Genomic DNA, 26,638 nt, shown 5'->3' on the forward strand with positions numbered 1-26,638 from the left:
CCTGTATTACATAGTGAGGAGAAAGCTGTTCAGCTAAACATTCAATCAACAAGCAGCTTCTAATCATCTCTTCTGGAAGATAAAACAAATAAAGGGAAATAGACAAATCCTATCTCCAGCAAACAGCCAGAACAGCTGATTTATATGCTGGGACATTTCTAAGGAGCATGGAAATACTGAGAAATATTCTTCCTTTAAGGCACAGAAGCACTAAAAATGTACAGGCGTAGAAACAGCCAAAACATCTGAAAGCACAAAACCACAGAATAAGCTGAATTGGAAGGGCCCTTCAAGGCTCATTGAGTCCAACCCCTGACCCTGGACAGCACCATCCCCAAGATTCACACCGTGTGCCCTAGAGAATTTTCCAAGTGCCTCTTGAACTCTGTCAGGCTGTGACCTCTTCCCTGGCCATGGTATCTGAACATCTCCTCGGTCCCACAGTTTTGCCCTAAATTTGGAGACCAGGATGGACCATTCCAGGCTGAGCTGCATCAACTTCCAGCTGACTGAAGATGTATTTGATTCCTTCATTGAGATCATTGATGAAGTTATTGATGCGGACTGGGCCCAGTACCAAGTCCTGGGGAACATCTCCGGTCTTGCCATTAAAGACTGGGGCAAAGAAGACATTAATAAATACCTCAGCCTCTTCCTCATCCTTTTTTGTTTTTACTGTGTTTCCCTTTTCATCTGTAAAGGATGGAGATTCTTGTTAGTATTTTTTTTTTTTTGGCTGTGAATGTATTTGTAGAAACATTTTTATTGTCTTTTATGACAGTAACCAGATTAAGTTCAAGTTGGATTTAAGGGATTTAACCCTTCTAACTTTCTTCCTGCACAGCCTCACAACATCCTTGTGCTTCTCCTATGTTGCTTTCCCCTCCCTCCAAAGGTCTTAAACCCTCAATTTTTTTTTCCCGAGTTGAAGTCAGAGCTCTCATCTCAGACAGGCTGTTTCTGCTGACCTCCATCCTTGCTTCTCCATGAGCAAAAAATTTTCATTTCCTGATCTTTGGAAGCCAGAGTTGGCTTCCAACCATCACATCAGCCACAATCCCTTCTGTGTTCACAAACAGGTCTAAGGAGGCACGTTCCCTAGTTGGGTCCTCACCAGCTGTGTAAGGAAATTTTCTTCCACGCACTCAGGAATGTTTCAGACTGGTCCCTCTCTGCTGCATTGCATTTCTAGCACATGGTAAGTAGAAATCCACCATGAGAATGAGTGCTGGAGACCTAGAAGGTCCCCTTTTTGGGTACACAAAGGCTTTTCCCCCTGAGGGGAGCTGAACTAGAACAGGTGGCCACAAGACAGCGGGTGAGAAATGTTGGTGCTTGTGCACTGTTTTTTCCTCTCAGACTCGAATGTATGAGCTGTACTGAGAGTGTTTGCCACATAAAACCATGCCAACATACCAAGAGCATTTCCAAGAGCTCGAAACAAACCCCAGCCCCTAGAAATCACAACAAAAACCACTTATGCAAATGCCTATACAGACTGGGGGCAGCCCTCGGGCTCTTGGCAAATTGCCCTTAGCAAGCTCAAGTTTGGGTCGCCCAGTTCAAAAGCAATGCAGAACTCTCAATCCTTCCCTCAGGCAGCCCTTCCAGGGGGCAGAGGCTTTCTCTCAGTCCTGAATCTCATCCCAGTGTGGCAGTTCAGAGCATCTCCTGTCTGTCCTCTGGACCATGCCCAGCTGGAGCCAAAGTCCCCTCCCCCACGAGTGAACACACAAGCTTTTTACAATTCTTCTGTATATTTCTTCATCAGCTTCTCTTTTTTCATTTAGAAATTCGTCACCCTGTGCTTTGAGCAGCAAGGGCTGACAGTGGAGGGCAGGGCAATTTAATGAAGGAGGCTTGCAGCCCAGGGTGCAGTTCCCAGCTGCGCTGCTGGCCCTGAGTCTGTGCCAGCTCCTTTCCAAGGACCCCCAGCCAAGTCAGAAATCACTTAAGGGCGGGTCTAGCAAAAGCTGGCAACACCCGTGGGACCAGTCACCTGCCTGTTGTGTCTAACAGGGCTGCACCCTCTGCAGGTGCTCTGATACCTGTGGCAGAAAGGGCTCCTGGAGCAGAGAACATCAGATCTCAAGGTTACAGACTTTGATCTTACCTGTAGGATTGATATTTAAAAAAAAACAAGGCACATAATTGGAACTTGAGCATGTGCCATTTAACAGGGACATGACCTTACTCCCATTTTACTACGGACTGTCTTGCCTGAAAAATTGAGGGGTTTTCTGTCGCTGCCTTTTATTTCTTCTCTTTGTGGTAAATGAATCTATAAACAATTAATAATTCCAATTAGCAGGGGTTTTTGGTAACTCTGTCAGCTGCCTTTTCACAGGTTTTCCTAAGCTGCTGCAGGGGCCAATCAGATCATATAAATGTGCATATTAACAAAGGTTCATTAAGAGACTCTGCTTTTCTAAGCCTCTGGAAAAAAAGAAAAGCAGAGATGAGCCTTAGAAGTAAACGCACTGTGTTCTTCACTAAATTTGACATAGTGCAAAAATCATCATCTTTTTAATAATCTACATTTAAGATGTAAATGTATCAATTGGATAGGAAAATCTAATGCATGAATAAAGATTCCAAATTGTTTTATTACTTCTTGATTGCTGTTGGCAAGGGGGGAATTACCATGCTAACAGCCTCATTGAGGGAAAACCATATGCCTGAAATGGAGACTACACTGAAGTTACAAAGTTTAGAAGGATGAAGTTACACAGAAAGAGGCTCATTTAAAGTAGTGACTAATTAATGACCTCAGAGGTAACCCTACCAGCTACCACACTGGTTAGAGAGGTGAATCCTATTAAGAACATTCTAAGAGCAGTTTCCAATTACTAATCTTTTCAGCAGCTTTATGGTGTAAGAGAAATGACTTCAGGCCCCAGTTCCCATCACAGGGTTATCTCGTTTCGCTTTCACTCTGTGCTGGAGAACGATAGTCCTATGGGCAGCCTCTGACAGCCAAGAGGCTATTTTAATATTGCCATAGCTCAGCAAGACATTTACATTTGAAATGCAGTGCCTGTGGAGTGGCAGTTTGGCTCTTTTCCTCCTGTCATATCAGTTCCTAAAATTGTAGAATAATTGCTTTTAGCCCATGGATGAAGGAAAGAGTGAATGGTCTCAGACTGTCCTGTCTCTGATGTTAAGGCTGTGGGGATAGACCAAATCTTTTACTAAAGTAACAGGCATAGCTGGGGAAAAGGACAAGATGTTAGGCAAGCCTTTGGGAAAGATTAAAGAGCCTGAAGTTGGCTCAATTTTTTCAGCTATATAAAGATATATAAAGACACTACTTCTCCCTATGAAATTTTACCCTTTAGACCACCGTGGCTGCTGTTGCACTACTGCATGTCTCTGCTGAAGCACTGCAAAGCTGCAAAGGGGCAGATGGGCTGCAGCTGAGTGGCTGCTTGGTTGCTTGGTAAAGGGAGGCTGTGCCTTGTCTCACTAATTAGTGTGTAATAGCTGTGTACTCGGGCTCACTTTGGGATGCCTTATCAAAGGGGGAGAAAAAACTGGGTTTAATTTAGCTATTCAGAGGGACTGCATCTGTTTTCTCAGCCACTGCAGGATTATAATTGTTTCTAGATGACAGCAGGTCACATGCGTGTAGGCTTTTTAATTATAACTGAAATTCCTTTTCAACCTGGGGAAATAGTTTAATTTCAATGTTACTATGTTTTTTCCTTCATTCTAACTTCCCCAACTCTTTTTGCTGTCTTACTTGCAGCATAAATCTTTCCCCTTTCCACATGATTGACAGATTTTCTTTGTTCATACCTGTCACTGTTTTTTTTTTCTTTTGATTCATGCAACAATTACATAGTTCAGGTTTAAAGGTTATGAAAACTGTGTTTTGGCATTCAACCAGTCTCATCTCTGGAAACATTAGTCAAATGCTCTTGTTTAAAATTCCCTCTGCGGAAGGAAACATTGCCACCTAGGTCTCTGCCTGTCTTTCACTTTTTCTGTCTTTGTTTATCTGACCAGATCTTGTTTTGTGCAATTCAAAATGCTCAAATCTCATGTTTGTGCAGGGCTTACAGTGTTATGCCATGACTTGAAATGTTCTGATCTCTTTTGGATGTCAGCCATGACTAATCTTCTCAGTATAAGCTTGTTTGCATGTTTTTGCATAGCAAAAGATGCCAAAATATAACTGACTCATTAGAAAGAGGGTGACATTAAAGAGTGTAAGATAGAGGACCAGAGGAACATCAAGTAGAAAGCTCAAAAAAATTAATGTTCTCTATAAATGGGCACCAGAATAGCCAGACAGAAGACTCATGGTTATCCATACTTACGTTATCTCAGTTATTCTATGGGAAGTCTTCTCCACCAGCAGCAAGAACAAGGAGCCATGACAAAGTGAAACCTGGACTGACACAGGGTGAAGAAATGGGCAGTAAGGAGAATATTCCTATGAATCCAAGACATTTTTGAAACAAATTAGTTAAAGGCAATCATCCCGTAAAATACAGAAGAGGTATGTGTATGTATGTACATTCTGTATATATATATGTATGTATGTATGTATGTATGTATATGTATATATATGTGTGTGTATATATATACATATATATGTAAAAGCAAAATCCCTTATACCCTAAAGGTCTGTTAAATCCTTTTAGGAAGGTGAAAAACCACAATTATACTTTTTCTGGCCAAGTTAAACTTAAAAGAAAGACCCATGGAGATAAGTAATTAGAACAAAATTGGCCAAGAAAGTTATTGAAAGCATGCAAGAGAAAAAGGTCCTGCTAACTGGATTCTCAATGTTCAAAACTGATAATTCCATAGCTTGTAAAAGAAGGATTCCAGAGAGCACTGGGGAGAGCTGTCCTACCCTGATTCCCTGCCCACAGGTCCTGAACAAGTGAGAGATGCTGGCAAGCAGATGTCACTCATGACTGGGAGAGTTTCTTGTGCCCATCCCTGTGGTAATTCCCTGCCAGATGGGCTAAGGCTTGCTTGGCATACCAGGGTAAAGACATTGCCAGAGTGTCTTCTGCTTTTCTCAGTTGTGCAGCTGGAGACAGAACAGGAATGTGGCAGGAATAACATCACACTCCTGGCATTTGAAGACTACAGCTTTTAGGTAAATCCTGAGTTACAACAGCAACAACCTCAGGCTGCAGACTCTGTGATCTGGAAATGCAAGCCAAGGAGTGATGTGGGTTTCACATCAAGAAGTTTTTAACACATTTAACAACTGTGAAAGATGAAAACTAGGCACAAAAGACGAAACATGCCTAAGACGAGCCAGAGAATTAGTTATGCATGTGGATGAATCAGTAGATGGGACTTTGAAACCAGACCTTACTTTTGAGCTAAGATCTTAGCAGGAGGGTTTAGATGAGCCATGAAAGCTGCAAATACAGAATTCGTTCCCTGCACCAGAGGTCACATATGTATTAGACCACCCTCATCTCCTTGAATGACGGCAGCTGAAAGGCAGCTTTGGAAAAATCTTCCATTCGTGTATGCAACAGCTTTTTGTCCTCAAGAAGAAGGATCCCAGGCCTGGGATTGATAATCCTTGGCATCCTTTTCCCCTCTTTGGAGGTGATGCACCATAGAGGCTTGTTCACCTCAGAGACAGAATGATCCATCACACTCCTGGATTCCCTCCCCAGACAAGGCATGGCATAATGTGACTGGAACTGGAGGTAAGGAAAAGGAAAGGTGTTGTCATTACTGATAGCTCATCTCAGTTCCCATGGTGCTCCAGCCACGAAATGACAAATATGCCCTCAAAAAGCAGAAATTTCTTGTTCTCAAAAATGGATAATCTGAGCAATCAGAGGAAAACCAAATTTCACCTGTGGGGGAAAATCAAGGGTACTTCACAGCTGCTCAGCAGCAGTGACCAGATCAACAAACACCAAGGAATACTTGAGGTACAATTTCCATGTTGCTGAAGATCCAAGTAACTGCACATATCCTTTCCAGTTGTTCTTGGGTTGGAGTCAAGAGAATAAATAAATAAACTACAGACATTAGGCACTCAAGAGACTGGCTCACACAGCCCTGTGATCCTCCCAAAATGACAGTGCACATCATGGAGGAGGACAGAGGAGGCAGCAGCAGATGATGCACCTTGAAATCTGCTTCAGAAATTAGAGCAATGAGCCATTTTCTTAAAAATGTTTGATATGACAAGCTGTTATAGTTGAAAATGATCTGCATTTCTTGTGTTGACCTTAAGGGAAAATACAACCAAGCCTCATCCACACAAATCAAAGACCTAACATCCATTTAACCATCATATCTTTTAATTTCCCTGTTAATGTAAGAAGAGAGTGTTATGTGGCACACAGTCCTGCTGATGCTTGGTTGGGTGGGAATCACAGCAAGTGATCAGTCTCCGATGTCTAACCTACAAAGAACAAGGTGGAAAGGTGACCATCAGGATTCTGGTCTATTCTTACAGGAGGATAACTAGTGATCAGTCAAAGGATTGATCCATTGTTGTTCCTGCTCAGCATCACTGGTGTTTTCTGTCCTTTGTGATGCACACAAAATGACAGAAGTATAGGAGATGGGGGTATACTCAAGCTAGTTTTTCAGACAGTTTTCTTTAAGTTAGGATGGGAGAGTATAGTGCCATCTAGAAGTAGCAAAAAGCAGAAAGGATGCTGAGAGGAGGATTTACAGTGAGTAGCAGCTGACAGCATTTCCTGGGTCTGTAGCTGGTTGACTGCATAAAACGGTTACAGGGAAAGCTGTATGAGAGCTTTGAAATTTAAAGCAGTGCCCTTTGGATGTACATCTAGCCTGGAGCAGCTGGCTACAACACAGCCATGTAATCCAGGGAACTGCCTAGCTGGATTTTGCCTGGCAATTTCATGGAGATTTCACACAGTTGTGTATGTGTGTCTTCAGTAAATGGTTAAAATGGGTGTTTGGAAGTAGAGACATGAATCTTAAAACTCTGGGCAAAGGAACAAGAGTAAAAAAATCTTGTTATTCCACTAGGTGTTGTGCTCTGTGGACTGTGGTGCTCATGGAGTTTTGAATATGAGGATGGGACAAACTGGGATGTCCCCTCCTCTGACAGTACGTAGCATAAGCTGCTGATTTAGACACATGAACAATAACAAGAAGGAACTGAAATCTAGTTAATAAAATTCTTCCTCTAGGGTCATCCCCATTGTTGCCATCAGTAAAGGAAAAACAATTAATTTTGGAAACCTGGAGAGGTAGTGTGGATCAAGTAATGTAAACAGTGTGTGTGAGCACACACTGTGCTGGCTGACATACCCGTGTCATGTGGAGAAGTCTGTGCCCAAAATAACAAAAATCTGCCATCTATTTTATCTTAGCAGCTCTGGGTGGGAGGGCCTATTAATCAGATGGCAGTCTGTTCAGCTCCAATATGGTGTTACCTCAAAGCAACAGACACACATTTCCATCATCAAGCTGCTGTACCCTCCAACATGAATGAGCTGCATCTGATCACATAAAATCACCTTTTACAATGTATTTCATACTGACTGTGTAATGAAATGTTTATTTGTGAATATGGAACCAGAAGGGAAAATGTCAACATTCATAATGAATTTTACTCCACATCTGCAGAGCAGGTCAAATAATAGCAAAAAAAATGTCATCCACCTGCAAGACAAATCAGAGTGTTTTCAGTGAGCATTGCTGTCATTGATGTTATGGTGCCTTGAGAAGAAGAAAAAGCAGTTGTACATCATCACTTTAGGAGAAGGGCAGATTTGAAATCTGGGATTTTAAACAAAGCTAAAGGAAAGGAAAATGGCCAAGTTCTGGGGACAGAAAAGACCAGCACCAGTAACATCCCCACGGACTAATAACAAAACTACTGAAGAGGTTCAGGTAACTCAGGATTTTCCCTTGTAGTTTATTATCTCCATTGAATCAGAATTTTCAATTCTGTTCCCTGATTCTTGCAACTTTGGGCTGCAGCTAATCCTGCACCACAGGCACTGAGATTTTGTGAATTATTGTTATTTAAGACAGCTGTTTTACATTGGTTAGAGCCTCTTGTGTAACTTCCCATGGAATGACTGAGCATCTCAGAAGAGCCATCCATTCAACTGGTCCAGCAAGAGCAAGCAATGAGTTGGCTAAGAGGAAAGTAAAATGATGGAATTTAAATTTCTGCTGGAAATAACACCCCAGAGAGTTCTGTAAATAGTTGCTCCTGAGAATCTATTTCTTTCTATTCAGTACTCAGAACTTAACATATAAGAACATTGTCGTCATCTGAATTTTTGTTTGAAGATTCTTTATTTATTTTTTGTGTTGAAGAAAGATGGAACCAAGCAATTTACTGAACAAGTGTTAACATTGCAATCAAGTCTTTGGATAGAACATGCCTTTGGGATCCTTCTCTGTCCTGTTGTGCATAACACATGAGCACATCAGGAAAAGCCATATCACTTTCACACATGAGTGAATTTCTGTCCTAGCCCCATATCAGCTTTTCTTTTTCCTCATTTTTTTTCTTTCTCATAAATTTCCTCACAATGTCCCTACTTCCCCATTTGTGCTTGAAGTTTCCTTCTTCTCTTTCTTCTGTACAGCACGGGCATCACCAATAGTAAAGAACACAGATCTCTTTTCTCAGAATTTCTAAGCTTTCTCCTTCAGTAGTATCCAGCTGTGACTGAAACAAATTGCAGGAAAAGTCTACTCAGCCATCACAGCCAAGATAACAGCACTCAGTTACTCTATGGAAATGCATGTGCATTTATCTGGCAGATTAAAGAGTGGGCTAAACTCAGGGCAGATGGACTCTTCGAATATTTCAGCTTCCAAATTCTAACAAGACTTTTATGAGCACATATTGACTGAGTTTAAAAAATCAATAGTCACCAGGTAAATAAAAGGTGTGCTTTTGATGGGGGAGGAACCAGCCTAATTTTCAAGTCTCTATTCCCACCTGTTGTGGTATAGCATTTTGCCAGATGTAATTTTTGTTGTTTACTTGGAGGCAAAATTGAAGTATGTTTTCCCTTCCCCTTTGTTCACATAAATGTAATAACTATATATAGCTAAAGCTTTCTCAAAAAAAAAAAAGAAAAAGAAAAAGAAAAAAAAAAAGGAAAGGAAAGAAAAAGAAAAAGAAAAAAAAAAAAGAAAAAAAAAAAGAAAAAAAAGAAGAGAGAAAATTCAGCCTAAGGGCACTTCTGGCAAGAGAAATTGCATCCTGAACTTGTTTCCTCTGAAAGCTGAAGATCTTTTATTGGAATTTGTCAGGCATCCTTAACTACAGGCAGCGACCCAAGTGCACAGCAAGCATTTAAAGTTCATTTTCTTTGGTTATGATCTAATACACAATTAATATGCACTGTTTTGGTGTTCTGTGCCACAGCAAAGTAATTGCTTAAGTGTTCAAGAATAATTGATATGGGAATTAAGGTACAAAGTTAGATCTGTTCAATTTGTCTTACACAAGTAACTTCCTCCTGCCCTTCCCCTGCCCTTTTATTCATTTGGTAGGTAAAGTCACTTAATACAAAGATCAGTGTTCCCTTAGGAATCAATGGAAAATAATTTCTTTATTCCTTGTTACCTGTTTAGAGCACAAAGCCTCTGGGAAAACAATTGCTCCATGCTGTTTCCTTATAATACAAGCAATAGTGGAAGGAAGTAGTTGAAGGAATGTAGACAAAGAGAACAACCTTAACTGGGTCAAAAATTCAAGAGTTCACAAACTCTCTGAGCAGTAGCATTTACCCAGTGTGGGTCCTAACTTTGGATTGGAAATAGATTTTGACTGTTACCTTCAAACATTATTACCACCCTGGTACAACAGAACACAAATATGAGATGTATTGCATCACTCTTTCTTTTTGGTTGGAAAACAGTCATTTATTGTGTGACTACAGTTGCATTATTGCTAGTTTAGATGAGACAGATGTACACAGCAATTTAACCATCTACCCACAAACCCAGAACTGTCCTAGGGGAATTGTGCAGTGCCTGCAGCTCTGAAAGGTTTTATTGGCTGGTCTCTCCTACCTGGATGAACTGGGATGCAATTAAAAGCACTGGAAATACCTCCATCAAGATGCCAAGTCATCCCAATGGGTGAGAGAACAGAGGACTTTCTTACTTGTAGATGTAGAGAGCCACTGCAGTTATAAGCTGACGGTCACTTAGAGAGGTGGATAAAAATGACAACCTGTATGACTGGAGTCCACACATCCAGAAGCAATTCTAGAGAAGAAAGAAGTTTAAAACTACTCCTTGAGAAAGATGTAAACTTGAAACTCTACCCTGGGAAGAATTTTATGTAATATATAATCCTGCCCTGGGTTCACTTAATTTTATTTAAAAATTACATCCTCAGAGGCAAACTTAAATGATAAGACAATTGTCAAAGAAGGATAAATCCCTTCTTTCCTAACGGTGTAAGTCAAGGCTGTTGTAAATCAAGGCTGTTGTAAATCAAGGTTTTACTATGGAGTGGAAAATGCTTTAACTCCAATATTTGTTCATGCCTTGATCAAAACAAAACCTAAACCAACACAAAAAGTCTGCAAAGATGAATGCAGGATTCCTGCACTTCATCTATTTTATTATCTTCCTGCTTTCTCTTTGCATGATGTCATCATTAGTGCTGCACAACACAATTTGAATTGAAACAAAGAGCTTTGTGCTGATAAATGGAATGTTTCAGTCTATCAAAATTACTTCCCTGCTTGAGAGAAAAGTGATTCTTCCACAGGAGGCTTTTGCTAAAGCCTCACATGTTCTGCTGCTGAAGTAGGCATGTAGAATATTTTTAACTGACCCTTATATTTTCCTGGTTTTTGTCAGTCAAGTATATATTTTTTATCTAAAGATATACATGGATAAATAATCTAAGGAAATACTTCTAAGCCAGACAGCTATGGATTGTCTGAACATTAAATCTGTATCTTTTTGTAAAACAGGATGAACCTAGTTAGGTTGCCATGAGGACTGAATGCTATTGAATACTTCTGTATGGCTTTTGCACATTTTTTCCTAGACTTCTTTCTCCACTGTAGTTATTTTTTTTCATGATCCTGTTTTAGCTAGAGGAGGCAATCATGTCTAAAAAATCCGTGTTGATTTATTTGGAAAAGAAAGTGATATGTAACTGAACCCTGTTGGAGGAATTCCTTGTGTTACAGGTTTATTGTGGATGACATGCCAAGCTGAAATAGAAAACCACTGATATCACTGGACTCCCCTCTGTCTGGAGAGAAAGTGCTGTGGGGGTCCCAGGAGAAGCCCACTCTGGAGGCTGAGGGTGGCATGTTGGGGTTCACCTCCTCTGCCTCCCACACTGCATGAATCATGGAAGATTCTGGAGAGGTTTTATTTTTCTTCTAAATGAGCAATTGATGCTTATGTGCTGTAAAACCTCAGCTTTCCTGTATTTCTTTCCTGTCTCACTTGTGCGATAAAATGGGGAATATGCTTCCAGTACTTGCTTACCTCCCAGGGATGTTGTAAGGGGAACTACAGTAAAGATTGCAAGCTACAGTATGAATGGAGCTCTATTAGTACATTAAGAGACAGCCAGAAGGATGAATATCATCACCAAGGAGAAAAACCACTTGCCATTCCTGTGACAGCTACCACAGAAACCAGTGACAGAAACCAGTGCCATATATTCAGTAGCTTCCACGATAGCAATAAAAAACTATTAAAATAGAGGAAACAGGCCAACAGGTAAGCCCAAAGAATCTCTGCTCAAAGGCAGGTTTTTACTTGGACCTGGTTCCTAGTTTGACATCTTTGCATTATTGCTTTTATTACTTTGTGAAATACAATCATTCTCTTTCTTCTATGAATTCTAGACTTAATTCTGTCTGCCTCTCAAACACAGCATCCACCCAGAGAAACAGCACCAGTGGCATATTGGTATTAAGGACACCACTTGGGGTAACCCTGTCAGGTGATGTGGGACAGATGACAATGCCATGGGGGAAGCAAGCAGGTCAGCTGCTGGGTACCCCAGAGCTGCCAGACATACAGGGACTGTCACAAACCCCAAGTCAGCTTTCAGGGACCCTCACAGCCAAAGCTGAGGGGCTTCATTTGCAGGGAGGACTGACCTCTGTGGAAAGGACGTACAGTGTATTCAGTAATCCCCTTAGATCAACTGGAGGCAACCCGAAACTCTGCGTATGCACTGCTCTTGGTGACATTTGCAGAGGGAAAACTTTTTGGAGTTGAGAGTGCACAAAGGCAGCACATGTCCCATGACCTGTACAAAGCAGCTGAATCTGCCAAACACAGTGAACTCCTGATGGCTCAATGAGGGTTATTCGCGGATGTTATTTTGTGTCTAGTTGAATGAAAACATTTGAGAGAATCACAAATTGTTGGTGGCAAATATATTCCTCCATTTCTGGAAAGGAAATAAGAGCAAATTTTTCCCTGGCTTGGTACTTCCTTAGTGATAACAGCAGTTCCTTGACATTTGTCCTCACCCTTTTTTTCTCGTTGCTCCTGAGGAGAAGTGAGTTGATGTCAGAGATATTTACAAGTGTATACAGGTGTATCTGATCATCCAGCAGAGAGACTGGGAGAAGTGCAGAGCTCAGTGATTCACTGTCTCTGGAGTCTGTCACATCTATTCTGAGCAGATATTCTATATAACAGGTACAGTATCTGATCATAAAAAGTGTGTCCTTTAAATCACAGCTGCGATGCATTGCTTTATGGTTTTATTACAGTGTTTCACACAGAGGAAACTAGAGTCGTACTCAATAAATTCCAACAACAGGAGCACGATTCAACCTCCTAGCAATATTTAGAGATCATCATCTTAATGAATAGTGGGCACTTTAGACAAATCATGGAATCATAGAATAGTAACATTTTATGCTTGGAAAAAACACTTTGTGAAGAGCAGTGACGTTTAACATGTACTATACCAATATACAGACCCCAGATGTTGATCCCAATTGCAAGTGAAATTGGTAAGGCATATTTCACACTTGATCCCAAAGGCAAAGGGATTTGTACAATGGAAGGACTAGATCTGGACATCTTTTACATCATCTTGCTTCCTGCAAAATGTGATTTAAATTACACACTAAAATCCAATTAGAAAAATTTGATGAGGCCCCAAAGCACACTTTCTTCCTTTCCATGCTACTTGCTGTCAAATAAATATGTCCATTCCTAACAAAACAGGAAAACACATCTACATCTACTTTGTTTAATATCTTTGGACTGGAGGTGAAGTGGAAATAGACTTTAGTGCTTCTGCACTAGCTCTGAAGCTCAAATCAGAAGAGCACTTTTAAAGTGTGCAGGCCCGTCTTTCCCACTTGTTGTATTCTAGTTCACACTGGAGGGGTGTTGGGCCATGCAAACCAAACTCCTTTCAGGCAAAACTAAACGAGAAGAACTCCAGGAGCCTGCCCAATGTATCCCAACGTTAATTGGTCTTCTGGTCTTGCTGTTCAGTCTTTCATCATTTAACCACTTATATCTATCTGTTGAAGATCGGTGTTTTAGTTTTTCTTGAGACTGCCTAGCCCCAGGATGCTCTGTGGGCTGCTGAGGGCATCTGGAATCTGTGCTCTAGAGGAGGATGGGGACTAAAGCTGTTTGTGGCTCTCAGCTCCTCTGGATGCCCTGGCCCTCCCAGGATCCTGCCCAGATGTGTCTGTGTAACTGTGTTTTGCATGCTGCATTTTAAATGTGGCTGCTGCATGAAGGTGACTCTGGCTTTTGGAGACAGCTCTGCTTGTATGTGCCCACACTGATTACAGGGACAAGAAAAGCATTAGAATGTGTCAAACTGGCAGTAGGTTTACAAAAGCTAAAACATTTCTGAACAGTCAATAGTGGAGAAGGAGACAAATAGTCACTGTGGGCTGGTATTTACCTGATCCTTTTCTTCTCTGCTTAAATGTAGAGTAGCTCAAATTTCTACAGCCTAAATTGCATTCTGGAGTCCACACAGCGCTGAGACCTTTGGTTTCAGGAAGGAAAAACCAGAGAAGCCATGCTGGTTTCTAACACAGATTCTTTTGCACCTCCTCAGCGACTAAAGTCTCTCATTTTGTACCTGTAGTTCTGAGTTCCAACTTCACTCTGGACTCTGGTCAGAACCCACATTGATGGGAAACATTGGGAGTTCAGGGCTGCCAGAGTGATGCTTACCAAACACATCCCTAGTTTGAGGCTGCAGGTACAAAACAAGCATGTTTGGGTGAGCCCAAAACAAGGCCATTAAAATACCAAGGCACAGGTTATGTTAGGAGAGGGGGTATGAACCAGGTTTGCTCAGCCTTAGGAAGAGAAGGTTGAGGGGGTTTCTTATTTCTGCCCATAATTTCCTGATAGGAGGTTATGGAAAATATGCAGCTGACCTTTCTCAGGAGAGCACAGCTGAGCAACACCATGCAACACTCATATTTTGTTACAAAGGTGACAATTATTAAATACTAGGATTATTTTTCTTTTTTTTTATGTAAAGAATTTTGATTAACCACTGGAGCAGTAACCCAGAGAGGATGTGAAATGTCCACAATTAAATATCCTAAAAAATACTGTCAGAGAAAAGCCCTAAGCAACCTGATCTACCATGACAGTGGAATCTGCCTTCAAATTTGGACCTATTTTGGGCAGAAGATTGGATCAGAAAACCAACAGAGGTCCCATCCAAACTAAATTATTTCATGATTTTTTGATTCTACATTTATTTATAATGCTGATACCAAGGGAGCACCTGGCCTGAGGTCAAATTAGCAATCTGATGCCTTCCAAAATCAGGAACAGACCCTCTGAAACCAAGATGAAACAGACATTAAAACACACAAAAAATGTGAAAGAGAGCCAAATAGAGATAAATAATAAATGGAAGCACTACTGTACCAGGGTGCACCACAAAATACATCTGCTGCAGTAATTTCAAAGTCTCCACGATAACAGTAAAAGCAATTACTGTAAGAGCACCATGTTGCCCAAAATCATTAATATGTTTGCTGTGTCTCCCTTGCGCGCTAACCCAGCACAAGGAAAGAGTTTTTGGAGAACAGATTTGATGGTGTGCTGTTGTTTGTGTAATGACATTGTTTGCAATCCAGCTGTGGTTTCTAGATGGACTCAAGTTGTTATTTTGCAGCTCACAAGTAGACCCAGTGAGAGCAGATCAAAACCGGTGGGGTTTTTTTTGACTCTGTGTTCTGCTGCCCCTGCAGGGAATGGCTTGTCACCTTCCCACAGCACTTGTGGCCCCGGGGACTGCAGGGTAGCTGACATTCACAAACCTCACCTGAGGTCACATATTTGAAGCAGAAGGTCTCAGTCACAGCAGAGACATCTGTGACACTCATCCTTGAGCAGAGGGGTCCTTGTTTCTGTCTTGTGCCCTCGTGTACCAAACCCCTGGCCTGTCCCTACACCTGTAAAAAACCAGTCAAAGGGCACTTTGTGATCAGTGTTGAAGGGCAATTCCCTCCTCTGGACCTGCCCCTTTCTGCAGTCCATGCTGAGGTGGCTGAGAGTGTTCTTTTCATGGGGAAAGACTGTCAGGTGTGATACTGGGCATCTCTTCAGCATGGGCTGCATGAGACACCAAGGGCGCAGTAATTTCCTCATGCATTGTAAACACTAGGAGATAGCTGAGATCCCCGTTCAGGACTTGTGTTCTTTGAAATTGCTCTTAATTAAAATATACTAGCAAATCTTGATTATTCATGATTCGATATGCTGCGGGAATCAGGAAATGATTTCTGGTTTCCTTGCCTTTCATTCTGACTTCAAATCATGGTTGCAGTGCTCTGTAGCACACAATTTAATTTAGCTTCACACCAAGTGATTCCAAACCCTTCATTAAGCTTGGCCTTTTTTCCTAATTTTAAAATAGGTAGGATTTAAGTATAGCAAATCATTAAGAAATTAATTCCATTCATTAACGAATTATTAATCCAGGCTAATAGTGAAAATGTAGTAATGATTATGGGTGTCAGTAGATGCTGTGGGACCGTTGTAAAAGCACATTCTATCAGCTCATTGATATAAAAGAGTCAAGAAATAAAGACATCTCTGCAACCTTTGTAGTCCCAAAACCATGTCCGAGTCTTAGATTCCAGCGACATTGTAATGCAAATAAATACTTAGGAACTTTCATTTGTAATTCTAACATTACTGAAGAGATTTCTTGGCAAACTGAGCAGTGTAGGCTCTTTAACACCCAATTGATTTTCTCCTTGGCAAAAGAATGGTTTCTCATCAAGACAGAATTTCACATCTCTACAGCCACAGGAAGGGGAAACATCTTGGCTAGAACTGATGCTGCTCTTGAAACACCCAAACCCCACAAGTTTGACCCTGGTTTGGGAAGACAAAGAGTGTCTGACTGACTTCTCTAGCTTTACAGAAAACACACTGTGGTAATGCAATCCCTACACCACTAGCGGGTCCTTCCAAATGGGGAAAGTCTCAATTTACCTTTGGACATGTTAGGAAGTTTAGCTGAAAGATTCTGTGGATTTCTCATTGTAGTTAGCTCGGAGCCAGCCCAGAAGTGTGGATTGGGCTCTGAGAGTGTAACTCAAAGACTGTTGTTACACTCATTGGGCCAAGGGCCAAAAAGCCCACCTAAGCTGTTAAGAGCTAGAGAGAGAACAGAGAAACTCGATGCTTTTTGAGGTGCTGAAGCAAGCGAGGAGTTTGTGCTGTACTCGGCTTTTGTTTTGGTTTTTTTTTGTATTATTTTCCTTCTTTATTAAAACCTTTTTGATTTTTCAAGGCACTCCCGATCCACCGTCTCACTAACTATTATAGCCACGTTTCTGCCAGGCTGGCCCTCAGAGTGTGGTAAAACCCATAACACACCAACTCAGTGTCAGTTTACGGGGTTGTCTGGCTGTCTGTTTGTTTGTTTGTTTCATGATCAGCATTTCAGTGAGAAAGTCTCTAAGACACATGTGTCCAGTCTTCCACCTGAATTTCTGCTCATTTTTCTGTGCATTCTTTGACACAGGATTCAAGTGCTTCACATTCACTAACATTTATTTTTCTTCTCTCCTCGTAGTACGTTAAAATATTACATCCATTTGGGGAAAACTGAGGTACACATAAGATGTTTGTAGAGAAGAGGGACTTATCCTTTCCTTCCACTTTACTGACACAGCTGACATGTCATTTTATCCTTTCACCTGGAAAGATACTTAAATTTTATTCCTAAGGAGTGAAAAATCTCTGTGAGTTTATTTCTTTTAAAACCTTTTTTTCCCCCCCCCCATTCACCAGCTGGCTTATCTCCAACATATTTCACATCTGACCTTACAGTTTCCATTCTACAGTTATAGATTAGAGGGTAAAAAAATACCACTGCATATTTCTAAGCACAGATTACAGAGGGTTTCAACATACTGATTATTCAGGGTGATGAATCATATTAAGTCTGGTGTTTGCTATTCAGTGTTTCACTTATTTGATGTGACATCCAGTACCTGGGATGTGGCAATCTGATGCAACACATCACTGCTCACTGACACAGCACCAAAAACAGAGAGACACATGAGATAACGTGGTTATATTTGGATCCTTTTTGGACCCCGCCTTTAATTTCTTCTCTGTTAGTACTTGTCATTGATTCCAGGAGCCTGAACCACTCAGTGATTGTGTCCACCTGTCCCATTTCCTCTACAAAGCAGCCCTGAATTCAACAATAGCCTAATTAGACTTCCTATGCAGCTTTACTTTTGCGCTTTAACTGGACAAAAATCAGCGACCAGTCTTGACTAATAAGGGATAGGAGTGAAAATGAACTCCATGCTCCCACTGGGGAGCCCAAGGGAAATAAACGGGTTGAAAATAGCAGCTAAAGAAGATCTGAGATTTCAACACACCAGTAAAAGTGACTGAACTGCAGATGTGTGATGGGATCTGCTGCATCATCTGAACAGTGTCTCATGCAGCTCCTTTACAGATGACTGAAAGAGATTCATGCTGTATTTTACCTTGTGTGCAGGTTACAAGCCTGCAAATCATGATTTGAAGGAGATTTGTGGTAATCTTCTTAATTTTCTGACCAGATAACATTGGTCTGGGTACTTACAGTTCCGGCACCCCGTGATTCTGTTTTAAATGAATCTTTGTAGTGACTTTATTGGGATCTGGATGTGTTCTGAACTGTTGGCTGTGAGTTTGAATAACCCTCAATCAAGGCCATTAAGACTCCAGTTGTTTGTTTGAATCAAACAAAGAGAAATACAAACTTCTAGGCTTTAATTTCCATATAAAAATATAACAATAGCATTTTTCCTTCTTTAACTTTTCTAAAATTGTAAAATTGCACTTGCTACCGAGGAATGTGCAAAGAGTAGAACTTCTGCAATTGGTTTCTTAGAATAGACTTTTGTAAACGTTAACACTCGCAGGAGGAACCCTGGAAAAACAGTGACAATTTAAGTGTTGCCATCAAACTTCTTCAGCCCATTAAGCTGTGCAATTTTGCACATAATCTTCGGTATACTTAACAGAGGAGGAAAGCACCTGGACAAGGAATGGTAAATATAAATCAACAGATAATGATATTCCTCTTTCAGTCACAATTATTACCAAAAGCATCAGAGTCTTTATGCTTATCCACTTAGAATATCTGCTTGAACAGACATGGCTGGCAGTAATTACAGGATACAAACTGACGGATTTGGAGTTGAAGAATTTTTCCAGTTTAAAAATGTCAAAAGCAGAGAGGTAGAGGCATGTTTTCTTTTTTATTTATTTCTCTGGGGTTTTTTGTTTGTTTGTTTGTTTGTTTGCTTGCCTGTGCCTCTTCCTTTCTTTCTCATTATCACTAATTTGGAGAGGTGACAGCTCTGTGCGTCTGCTTGTCTGCCCTAATGATGCTGTTTGCATTTTTGCAGAGGTTACACAGCACTTTTTCCCACCTTCTCTTTGGTAGGCAGAGGTCTGATCAATGCAAGAGAAGGGAATCAGAATGATATCCCAAAATACAGAAACTCCACAAATTTCTACTTGTTGTCGTCAGTACTGGCCTTGTCTGAGGAGGGCAAAAGTCTCTAAAGGATCGTGCATGCTACTGTGGGAGTTAGTGTACCTAACTATAAATACAGATGGCTGTTTTATTCTACAGATGTTCCTAGTCATTACTACTGTTTTCTTTTTTCTTTTTTTAAATATAAAATTCTCAATGCTTCTGCCTAGAGGAGACATGAGCTAATGATGCTTTGCAAAGAAGTTCAGTCTCACTGACAAGGGAGCGATCCAAACTTAACAGTATGTCAGATTCAAAGTTATCTTTACTGACATTTCTGAGAGTTGCTACTGGCAATGTAATTCCGGATGTGGATTCACTTACAGTTCTTCAAAACGCTGTTTAAAATCAAGACATTGGGTTAAAAAGGCAATCCAAAGAGAAGATATTTTCTACTTTTAAGTATGTCCTTAGATTACACTAATGAAGTTGCAGCTCTCAACAGCTGATCAGAATATGGCCCTAAGCCTTTTTAACAGCTCCACACCAAGTTAAGGCTTGATCTCTCTGCCCTTTGCATCCAAACCTCCCACACAGCTGCCTCTCTCAGAAAAGCATAATCAGAAGAGCAGGGGAACAACCCAAGAGCCTCAGTATTACAGCAGTGGAAGGCAAACCCTAGACAAAACTTAAGTTTGGATAGTTGCCCAATTCACCATTTCTATAAATCACCTGCGTTCTGGCCTCCTCTCATTGTGTGCATCATAAGACATTGATGTCTTAGGTATAGGCAAATTACCAAAGGAATCAGGATGGAGTAGAATTTATTTGGATTTGAATCCAAGACTACAGCCATTAACCACAAAATGCCCTCTAGCACAACTGAATATACACTTTCAAAGATTACCTCAGGCTCATTCCTATTTACTGGAAACAGATTCATGTGGTGCAATAGGCAATGCTGGTTATTATATGTGTCACACAGCAGGTTACTATCAATACTTAAAACTGGAATTGAGAGATATTACTAAGGGCTTCATTGAAATTCAGAATGAGATAAATGAGTACAAAATACTCTTTTTTTTTTCTCTCTCCCCCCCCCCCCCCCCCCCCGAGAATAATGACAGCTTTAGGGCTCATTTTGAGCTCACTGCAGTATTATACTATTGCAACGTCATTGACATTGGAGAAGCCATACTGGATATAGACTGTTGTAACTTATATCCAAATGGGTTCTTTTATAATAATTAAATTGTAAGACAGTGTGAAAGAACAAAATTATGACAATTTGAGCCTTTATCATGACTGTTTCTTAAAGGAGGAGAAGACAAGAGAGCTAATGGAGGAAAGGAACTAGATTTTCTGATTCAGGTGCAATTCTGTTTCATAAATTCCCTCCCCACCCCTACCATGCCCACCCCCCTACCCTCCCCCCACACACTCCCCCAGCTAAAAGGGATCAAAACCAGAAGATTTCTCCACAAAACTCCACAGAAAACGTGGACCTTTGCAAGAAAATATAATAAGCATTATTTAAAACTCCATTTAACTTGTTTTTACTTCATACTCCTCCCCCACACCCCAGAAATATTCATATCATGCTGCTTTTGGTGTTTTTCCAGAGTAGACGGTACTTTTCCCCCTGGCATTAAATTGAAGCAGCTGCTGAAATTTGTTGTCCCACAGCACATGAAGTGTTTTTCACAATGACACAAAGGGCCTAAGGAGGGTAGGGAGACACATGGAGACCTGATCTGAGCCCGATGTGGGGATTGCAGACCCGACCTTGGACACACTGGATTTGTTTGGGTTTTATGCAATCCATCTCGCTGAACTCTAGGTCACTGCAATGGAGGTGTCTGAGTAAGTGCGTCATCCTGAGCTCTCATTGTAGCCAAATAAGTCTTGGTCAATATCACCAAATCATAGAATGGTTTGGGTTGGAAGGCACCTTAAAGTTCATCAAGCTCCAACCCCCTGCCACGGGCAGGGTCACCTTCCAGCAGACCAGGTTGCTCGGAGCTACATCCAACCTGGCCTTGGACACTCCCAGGGATGGGGCAGCCACAGCTTCTCTGGGCAACTTGTTCCAGGGCCTCAGCACCCTCAGAACTTTTTTCCTGATATATTCCAGAGAATCTAGATATGGTTTCTATTGTGAAATGCAGTGCCTTCTTTGGGGTGAGCTGAGTCACTTGCTACCCTCCTCGGCTGAATTGAAAACCAGCTGTGACACAGCCATCTGTAATATACCCACAAACAGATGAGCCGAACCTTGTTCTCTTTGCAACCACAGCTGGCAGAAAGTGTAGCAGAGCAAGCTCCTCACAGAAGTCCAAAGAACAGCAGGGCCCCCTATTTTGTTTTCATTTGGAAATCACAGCTTTTTGGCTCGTGAATTTTCAGCTTTTAAGCTGGTAAGAAATAAGTGAGTCATTCAGGACCACTTATGTAATGGTGGTGAGAAAAATACACAAAACCCCATTAAAGAAAGACCTTCCTCCTTGAGGGCATAATGCAGTATAACCACTCAGCCCTTTTCTCATTGCTAACCCCTCTATTCAAGCACCCACAGCAGGGACAGACCATCTAGGTGTCACCCTATGAGTTTTTCTCCATAGGACTCTCCTTCTTGTCACTGCATGGAATCACATACATCCTCCCAAAATTAAGACTATTTTGCCCTTGTAGACATGCTGTAGGGGTCTCTTACTTTCTTACTCTCCCTTGCAGCCAAGAAAAGCACAAGTGTAATTTTATTTTGTCATTAGAGTGCTAAAAATATTCTTTCATTTGACTATAGCTGTTTTCTCAACCTCTGGAAAGCCCTGACACTGATGGCAATATTTTCTATTTGGTTTAGGAATAAATTAGTTGCCTCTGAATGAAGGATGCCTCTGACTGATCTCCACTATAGCGAGATTTACCTGGAGATTTATTGCAGCTTTGCCTTTTTGTTTCCCCATGGGAAAGTTCACAAATGATGCAGCAATCTTGTTCCAGTAATGCTGTGCTTAAACACACTTCACGGATTATTTGGTATTCAGGATGTTCTTCTTCCGTGAAGAGAAAAAATAGCCGGTTGGTAAAACCAGACTGAGATTTTCAAATAGTGTGACAGTGAATGTTAAACAAAACAAATCTTGCTTCCATCTCATTCAGACAATAACCACCCAGAAAATACCCGCACAGAAATAAATGCCTTAATGTGAGGATTCCAAAGCAATAGAAAAGGGTGAGTGGAATCTCATTACACTCCCGTGAGGAACACTTATTTGCATTTTATTGGTGAGTAATTTGAATCACGCTAGTTCAGCGAGTTAACCCAAGACACGATGAAATCATAAATAAGTACAAGAATCCTAATTCCTGGTTCTTGGGTTCAGTTGTCTGCTTTTTGTTTTTCTGGCCCTTCAGGGAAGATGAAATTGAGGTCACATCTACAGCACCTTGCAGCCAGTGGAGGCATGTCACACCTGTGGTGTGGCCACACAGTTCTGTGCCCAGGGCAGCAGGAGCAGCTGAGCTGTGCAGGTGTGGGGCTGCACACCAGTCAGGGAACTCAAGCAAGGCTTGTGGGATTTGTTCCAACCTGGACACTGCATTCCCAATCCAACACTTCTGCTGCCTCTGCCAAAGCCCTGGCCACCTTGGGGACATCTGGTGAGCACTGTGGCAAAGGAGCTGCCAGGTTCCAGAACTGCTGCCCACACTGTGCCCATCTCCACCTCAAGGTTAAAAAGTAGGAGAAAACTTGCCACTTTTTGTGCTCCTCAGTGGACCACAATCCCAAACAGGGCCCACCCATTTCCAGTCTTTGATGATAATATTGACTGTAATGCAATGAGACAAGGGTGCGATTTCGAAATATGACCGTGGCTGGAGCCAATGGAGATCTTTTTGAGTGCTGTCTTCAGAAGTTGGAATATTTGGCTTGAAAGTCTTCCAGTTTAAGTGCAACAACTCCCAGGGGATGAGCAACAAACCCAGTGCCCTCTTCCCCTCTGCTCCATCTTCAGAGTCAGTGAGACAAAGCAAATCAAATCTGCCAGCTTTGGCTTTCTGAAGCCTTCCACCCAAGATTTAGGGTTTGTACATTGCTTTAATCCCAGTACTTTTTAAGTTTCTTTTAAATTTATTACTCACCTTTCTATCATAAGTAGTTTTAAGCTGCAATATTGCCTGTGGAGAATGAAAATAGAAGGCTTAGTCTGCACAGAATAATCCTCATGCACAGTTTTTGTTGGGGCTACATGCGGGCACTAGACTTTTTTAACAGTAAAACCCTGATGCTTTTTGAAAGAGTGGAACCATTGCTTTCTGTGAAATATGAAGGGCCTGATCCCAATTCAATTTATAATGGAGTAAATTGATAGTGAATGACGGGAACCCAGGCATTGCTGCACCATTTCAAGCCAGGGATCCAGCTCTTGCATTGTTGTCTCTGACCATGGCTAGCAGCATTTTCATTAGAGAATGTGTCAAGAAAGGCCTTCGAAACAATTACAGAATGACCTGCCTGTAGGGAAGACTCCTTCCCAATCTTCAGTTCAAAGGCTGTTTTGTGCCTTCAAATACTGTGTCCATCTCTAAAGGCTCAGACAGGTTACTTTAGGTTGTTGTAATTTAAAATCCGTTTTCTTTCATACAGATTCCTCAGTTTCAGTGAAATCAAGGTATTACATCATCATAGCAGCCATAAGGTCCTGCATTAATCTCACGAGGCTGACAGAAATCGTGGATGACCTGACACATGAGATCTGAAAGGAAAAGCAAGCAAAAGACTTCCAGGAAAGCAAACGTGCCCTTATTCACTCCCTAGGTTAGGCAGGCTTTGTTTTACACGTGCATGGGGACACACTGCTTGTGTACGTAGCAAGATTAATCATAGAGTGAACATCTGGAATCCATGCAAATCCCTCAAACACTAAAAGTCCTATTTTATAGCATTCTCCCAGCTGTGTTAAAACACATCTGACATCATATCTGCACTGCTCTTGTGCCCACAGGTCTCTCCTTCCCTGGAGAGACACACACTGTCTCTCTCTGTTGAGGCAGTCTGGAGGAAGAGAAAGGGCGAGAAACCTCCTCCTGCACAAAGGAAAACCAAGCTGCTCATAAAACTTGTTCACTTACAAGCAGCTGGGAAAGCTCACATACAAATCATGGTGGCTGGCTTTTGCAGAGATTTGTGTTAATGTTCCCTTAAGCTTCAAGTCACATGAATTTAAGCTGTGTTTAGCTCTGTGCTTGGCTTTGAATGATTCCCAGCAGTGAGGAAGTACCTTGGGTGAACCTCTGTCCTTTCATATGGTGCCATAAGCAAAATGCCAAATCAGAAGTGATTGTGTTTGGGGACGTTTGGGGGACATTTGCTACAGGGAACAGAGCAGGCATGTGACCAGAAGGAATTGCCTGGGACAGGGCCACGTATTGAAGAAACTACTGCAGGCTTATGGCTTAGAAGTATTAGCAGGGCAGCTCATCACAGCCCTGGTCTCCCACTGTCCTGCTTTCCCAGCTCAAGTGCTGCCTTCACATCTCCTTCAGCCTCTCTCCCCTCTGTTCCCAATGATCCTCCACCTCTTCTGTCTGGTGGTGCTGCACAGGGCACATGCCCTGGTGGACAGCTGCTCAGCCAGCACTGGAGGATGAAGACAAGACAGCGGGGAACAGAACAGAAGGTGTCCTGAGCAGAAGACCTGCAAAAACATCTGAGAAACCTACTATTTGAAGTGGAAACTGTTTTTCAATATGTGTGTGTAATTCACAGCACAGTGCAGGCTTTCTACTAAAAAAATCAAAGTAGTCTGTTGGTGGCAAAACAAATATATATATCAGAATAAAAAATATTTTTATAACAGATGAAAATGTTGAGGATATACTAGAAATAATAAAAATTAGAAACTGGGGATTGTAGAAAATTGATAAAAATCCCCAATTTATAAAAACAGGAAATGAACAAATCTTAGCCTGTAGAATTCAGACTAATAATAACAGGCAGAGGAAATACTAATGATGGTGCTGCTGTTTCACCAGATAGAAACAAGAAAAAGGATTTTTCAATGAGAAGGAAAGACTTTTCTATTAATTAGTATAAAAGGCATTAGATTAAAAAAAGTTGAATACTGCATCTGCATTACTCTCAAACAAAGACCTTAGAAGACTTGTCTGAAGAGCCTCTTATACTGTTGATTGAGAAGATCCAGAAGGCAGAAGGGAAACTCATGCTAGTCTATTATTTTAAATAGAATAGGTGATATGACCCTGACATTCTTCCCAAACAAAACAATGGCCAGCTAGTATTGACTAGCAATTAACTTAGAAAGAAGGGAGGCTAAAATAACAAGGCTGCATCAGCTGGAAAGGAATCTTGTCAAACTGACCAAAAGCTTATTACTCTATAAACTTGGCTGACAAAGGTCACATTGTTGATATAATCTAGATGTTTAAAGGACCATAGGTTTGCTCTAGATCCCCCAGTAACACAGCCAAACATGTTATGTGGTAATTACAAAATGACTGCAGTCACCTCTTCCTAATGTGGCTGCATCAGGGCACAGATGTGTGTTGGGGACTGAGACTGCACAATTTACTTGTCTTGTGTGCTATTTGATAAGTGAAAAGGATGATTAAAACCCACCTGACCCACCTCAAATGGATATAACTGGCATATTTGAAGAATATGATTTTCCGGTGAGAGACTGCTGAGAGCTGTTCATCTTCCTAAACTCTGGAACATTGCTGGTGATCTGAAAGAGAACTTAAAATCCTTGCTGATAGAATTTTGAGGTGACACATAGAATTGGAACATGATGAATATAAAAGAAGACAAATTGCTGACAGGGAATGATCTGGATAGCAGGGTAAGTGGATTGCAGCAAAAAACCTATGTGTTTTGATACAGACGAGAAGAAAACCAAGCATTCAGCCCTGACGAATGAAGGTTCTGCTTCAACAGTGGGAAAGGGTCTTTAAAAATGGCTCCATGATTTTAAAATATTACCATGTAACAATAGGAGAGGCTATGGCAAGAGGGACAGAGTAGTACCGGTCTGGGTGCACCGAGTCACTGAAGATTACTGGAATGTTAGGTATACTCTTGTAAACTGGGTACATACTAGGTAGACTTCAAGTAAGGGATATGATGAGAGAGTGAATTATTCACTGTAACAACTTGCATGGTTTGTTCTTGACTCTGAAAAGAAAATATAGTTGTATCCTTCTAAAGGACTGAGTCAAACAAAAAGACCCATGGCCAGTGTTCTGCTCAAGGTCAGACTGCAAGCTACCTTTTGTTTCATAATCTCTGACACCTGCTTGGGGGTGTCAGATGTTTGGGTTTTTTTTTTTTTTTTTTTTTTCTTCAAATATTAAATAGGAACAACTCCTGCATCTCCAGCTTGCTATGGAAGTGAACAGCATTTCTGAAATAGAATTAAACTGCTTCAACCTCCGTATAATATTAAGGGCCCTGTTCAATGCCCATGGGAACTAGACAGAGCTTTTCCATCTTTTTCACTCATCTATGGGTCAGGCTTTTACAGGTGAGTCCCAGGGGCAGTGATTTCACCAGCCATTCTGAAAAATACCAACATGTCAGTGTGGGACTGTCCAAATGCTGCCTCATGACACTGAGTTTGTGGTGACCTAACATGTAAACAAAACTTCCAGTTGAATTACAGGCCACTGCTTGCT

General features: G+C 41.3%; 1 protein-coding gene across 1 annotated transcript in view; it reads left to right on the forward strand.

Moving 5' to 3' along the window:
* The first annotated feature begins 469 nt into the window (after positions 1-469).
* Positions 470-26,638, forward strand: part of LOC136291899 (uncharacterized) — a 54,432-nt gene continuing 28,263 nt past the window's right edge. Inside the window, exon 1 of the mRNA XM_066186990.1 lies at positions 470-620. Within this exon, the coding sequence (XP_066043087.1) occupies positions 470-620 (151 nt within the window). The remainder of the gene's footprint in view (positions 621-26,638) is intronic.

The sequence above is a fragment of the Chamaea fasciata genome, unplaced genomic scaffold (genome assembly GCF_029207755.1).
Source record: "Chamaea fasciata isolate MVZ Bird 193981 ecotype frontalis unplaced genomic scaffold, bChaFas1.0.hap1 SCAF_7, whole genome shotgun sequence".
NCBI lineage: Eukaryota > Metazoa > Chordata > Aves > Passeriformes > Sylviidae > Chamaea > Chamaea fasciata.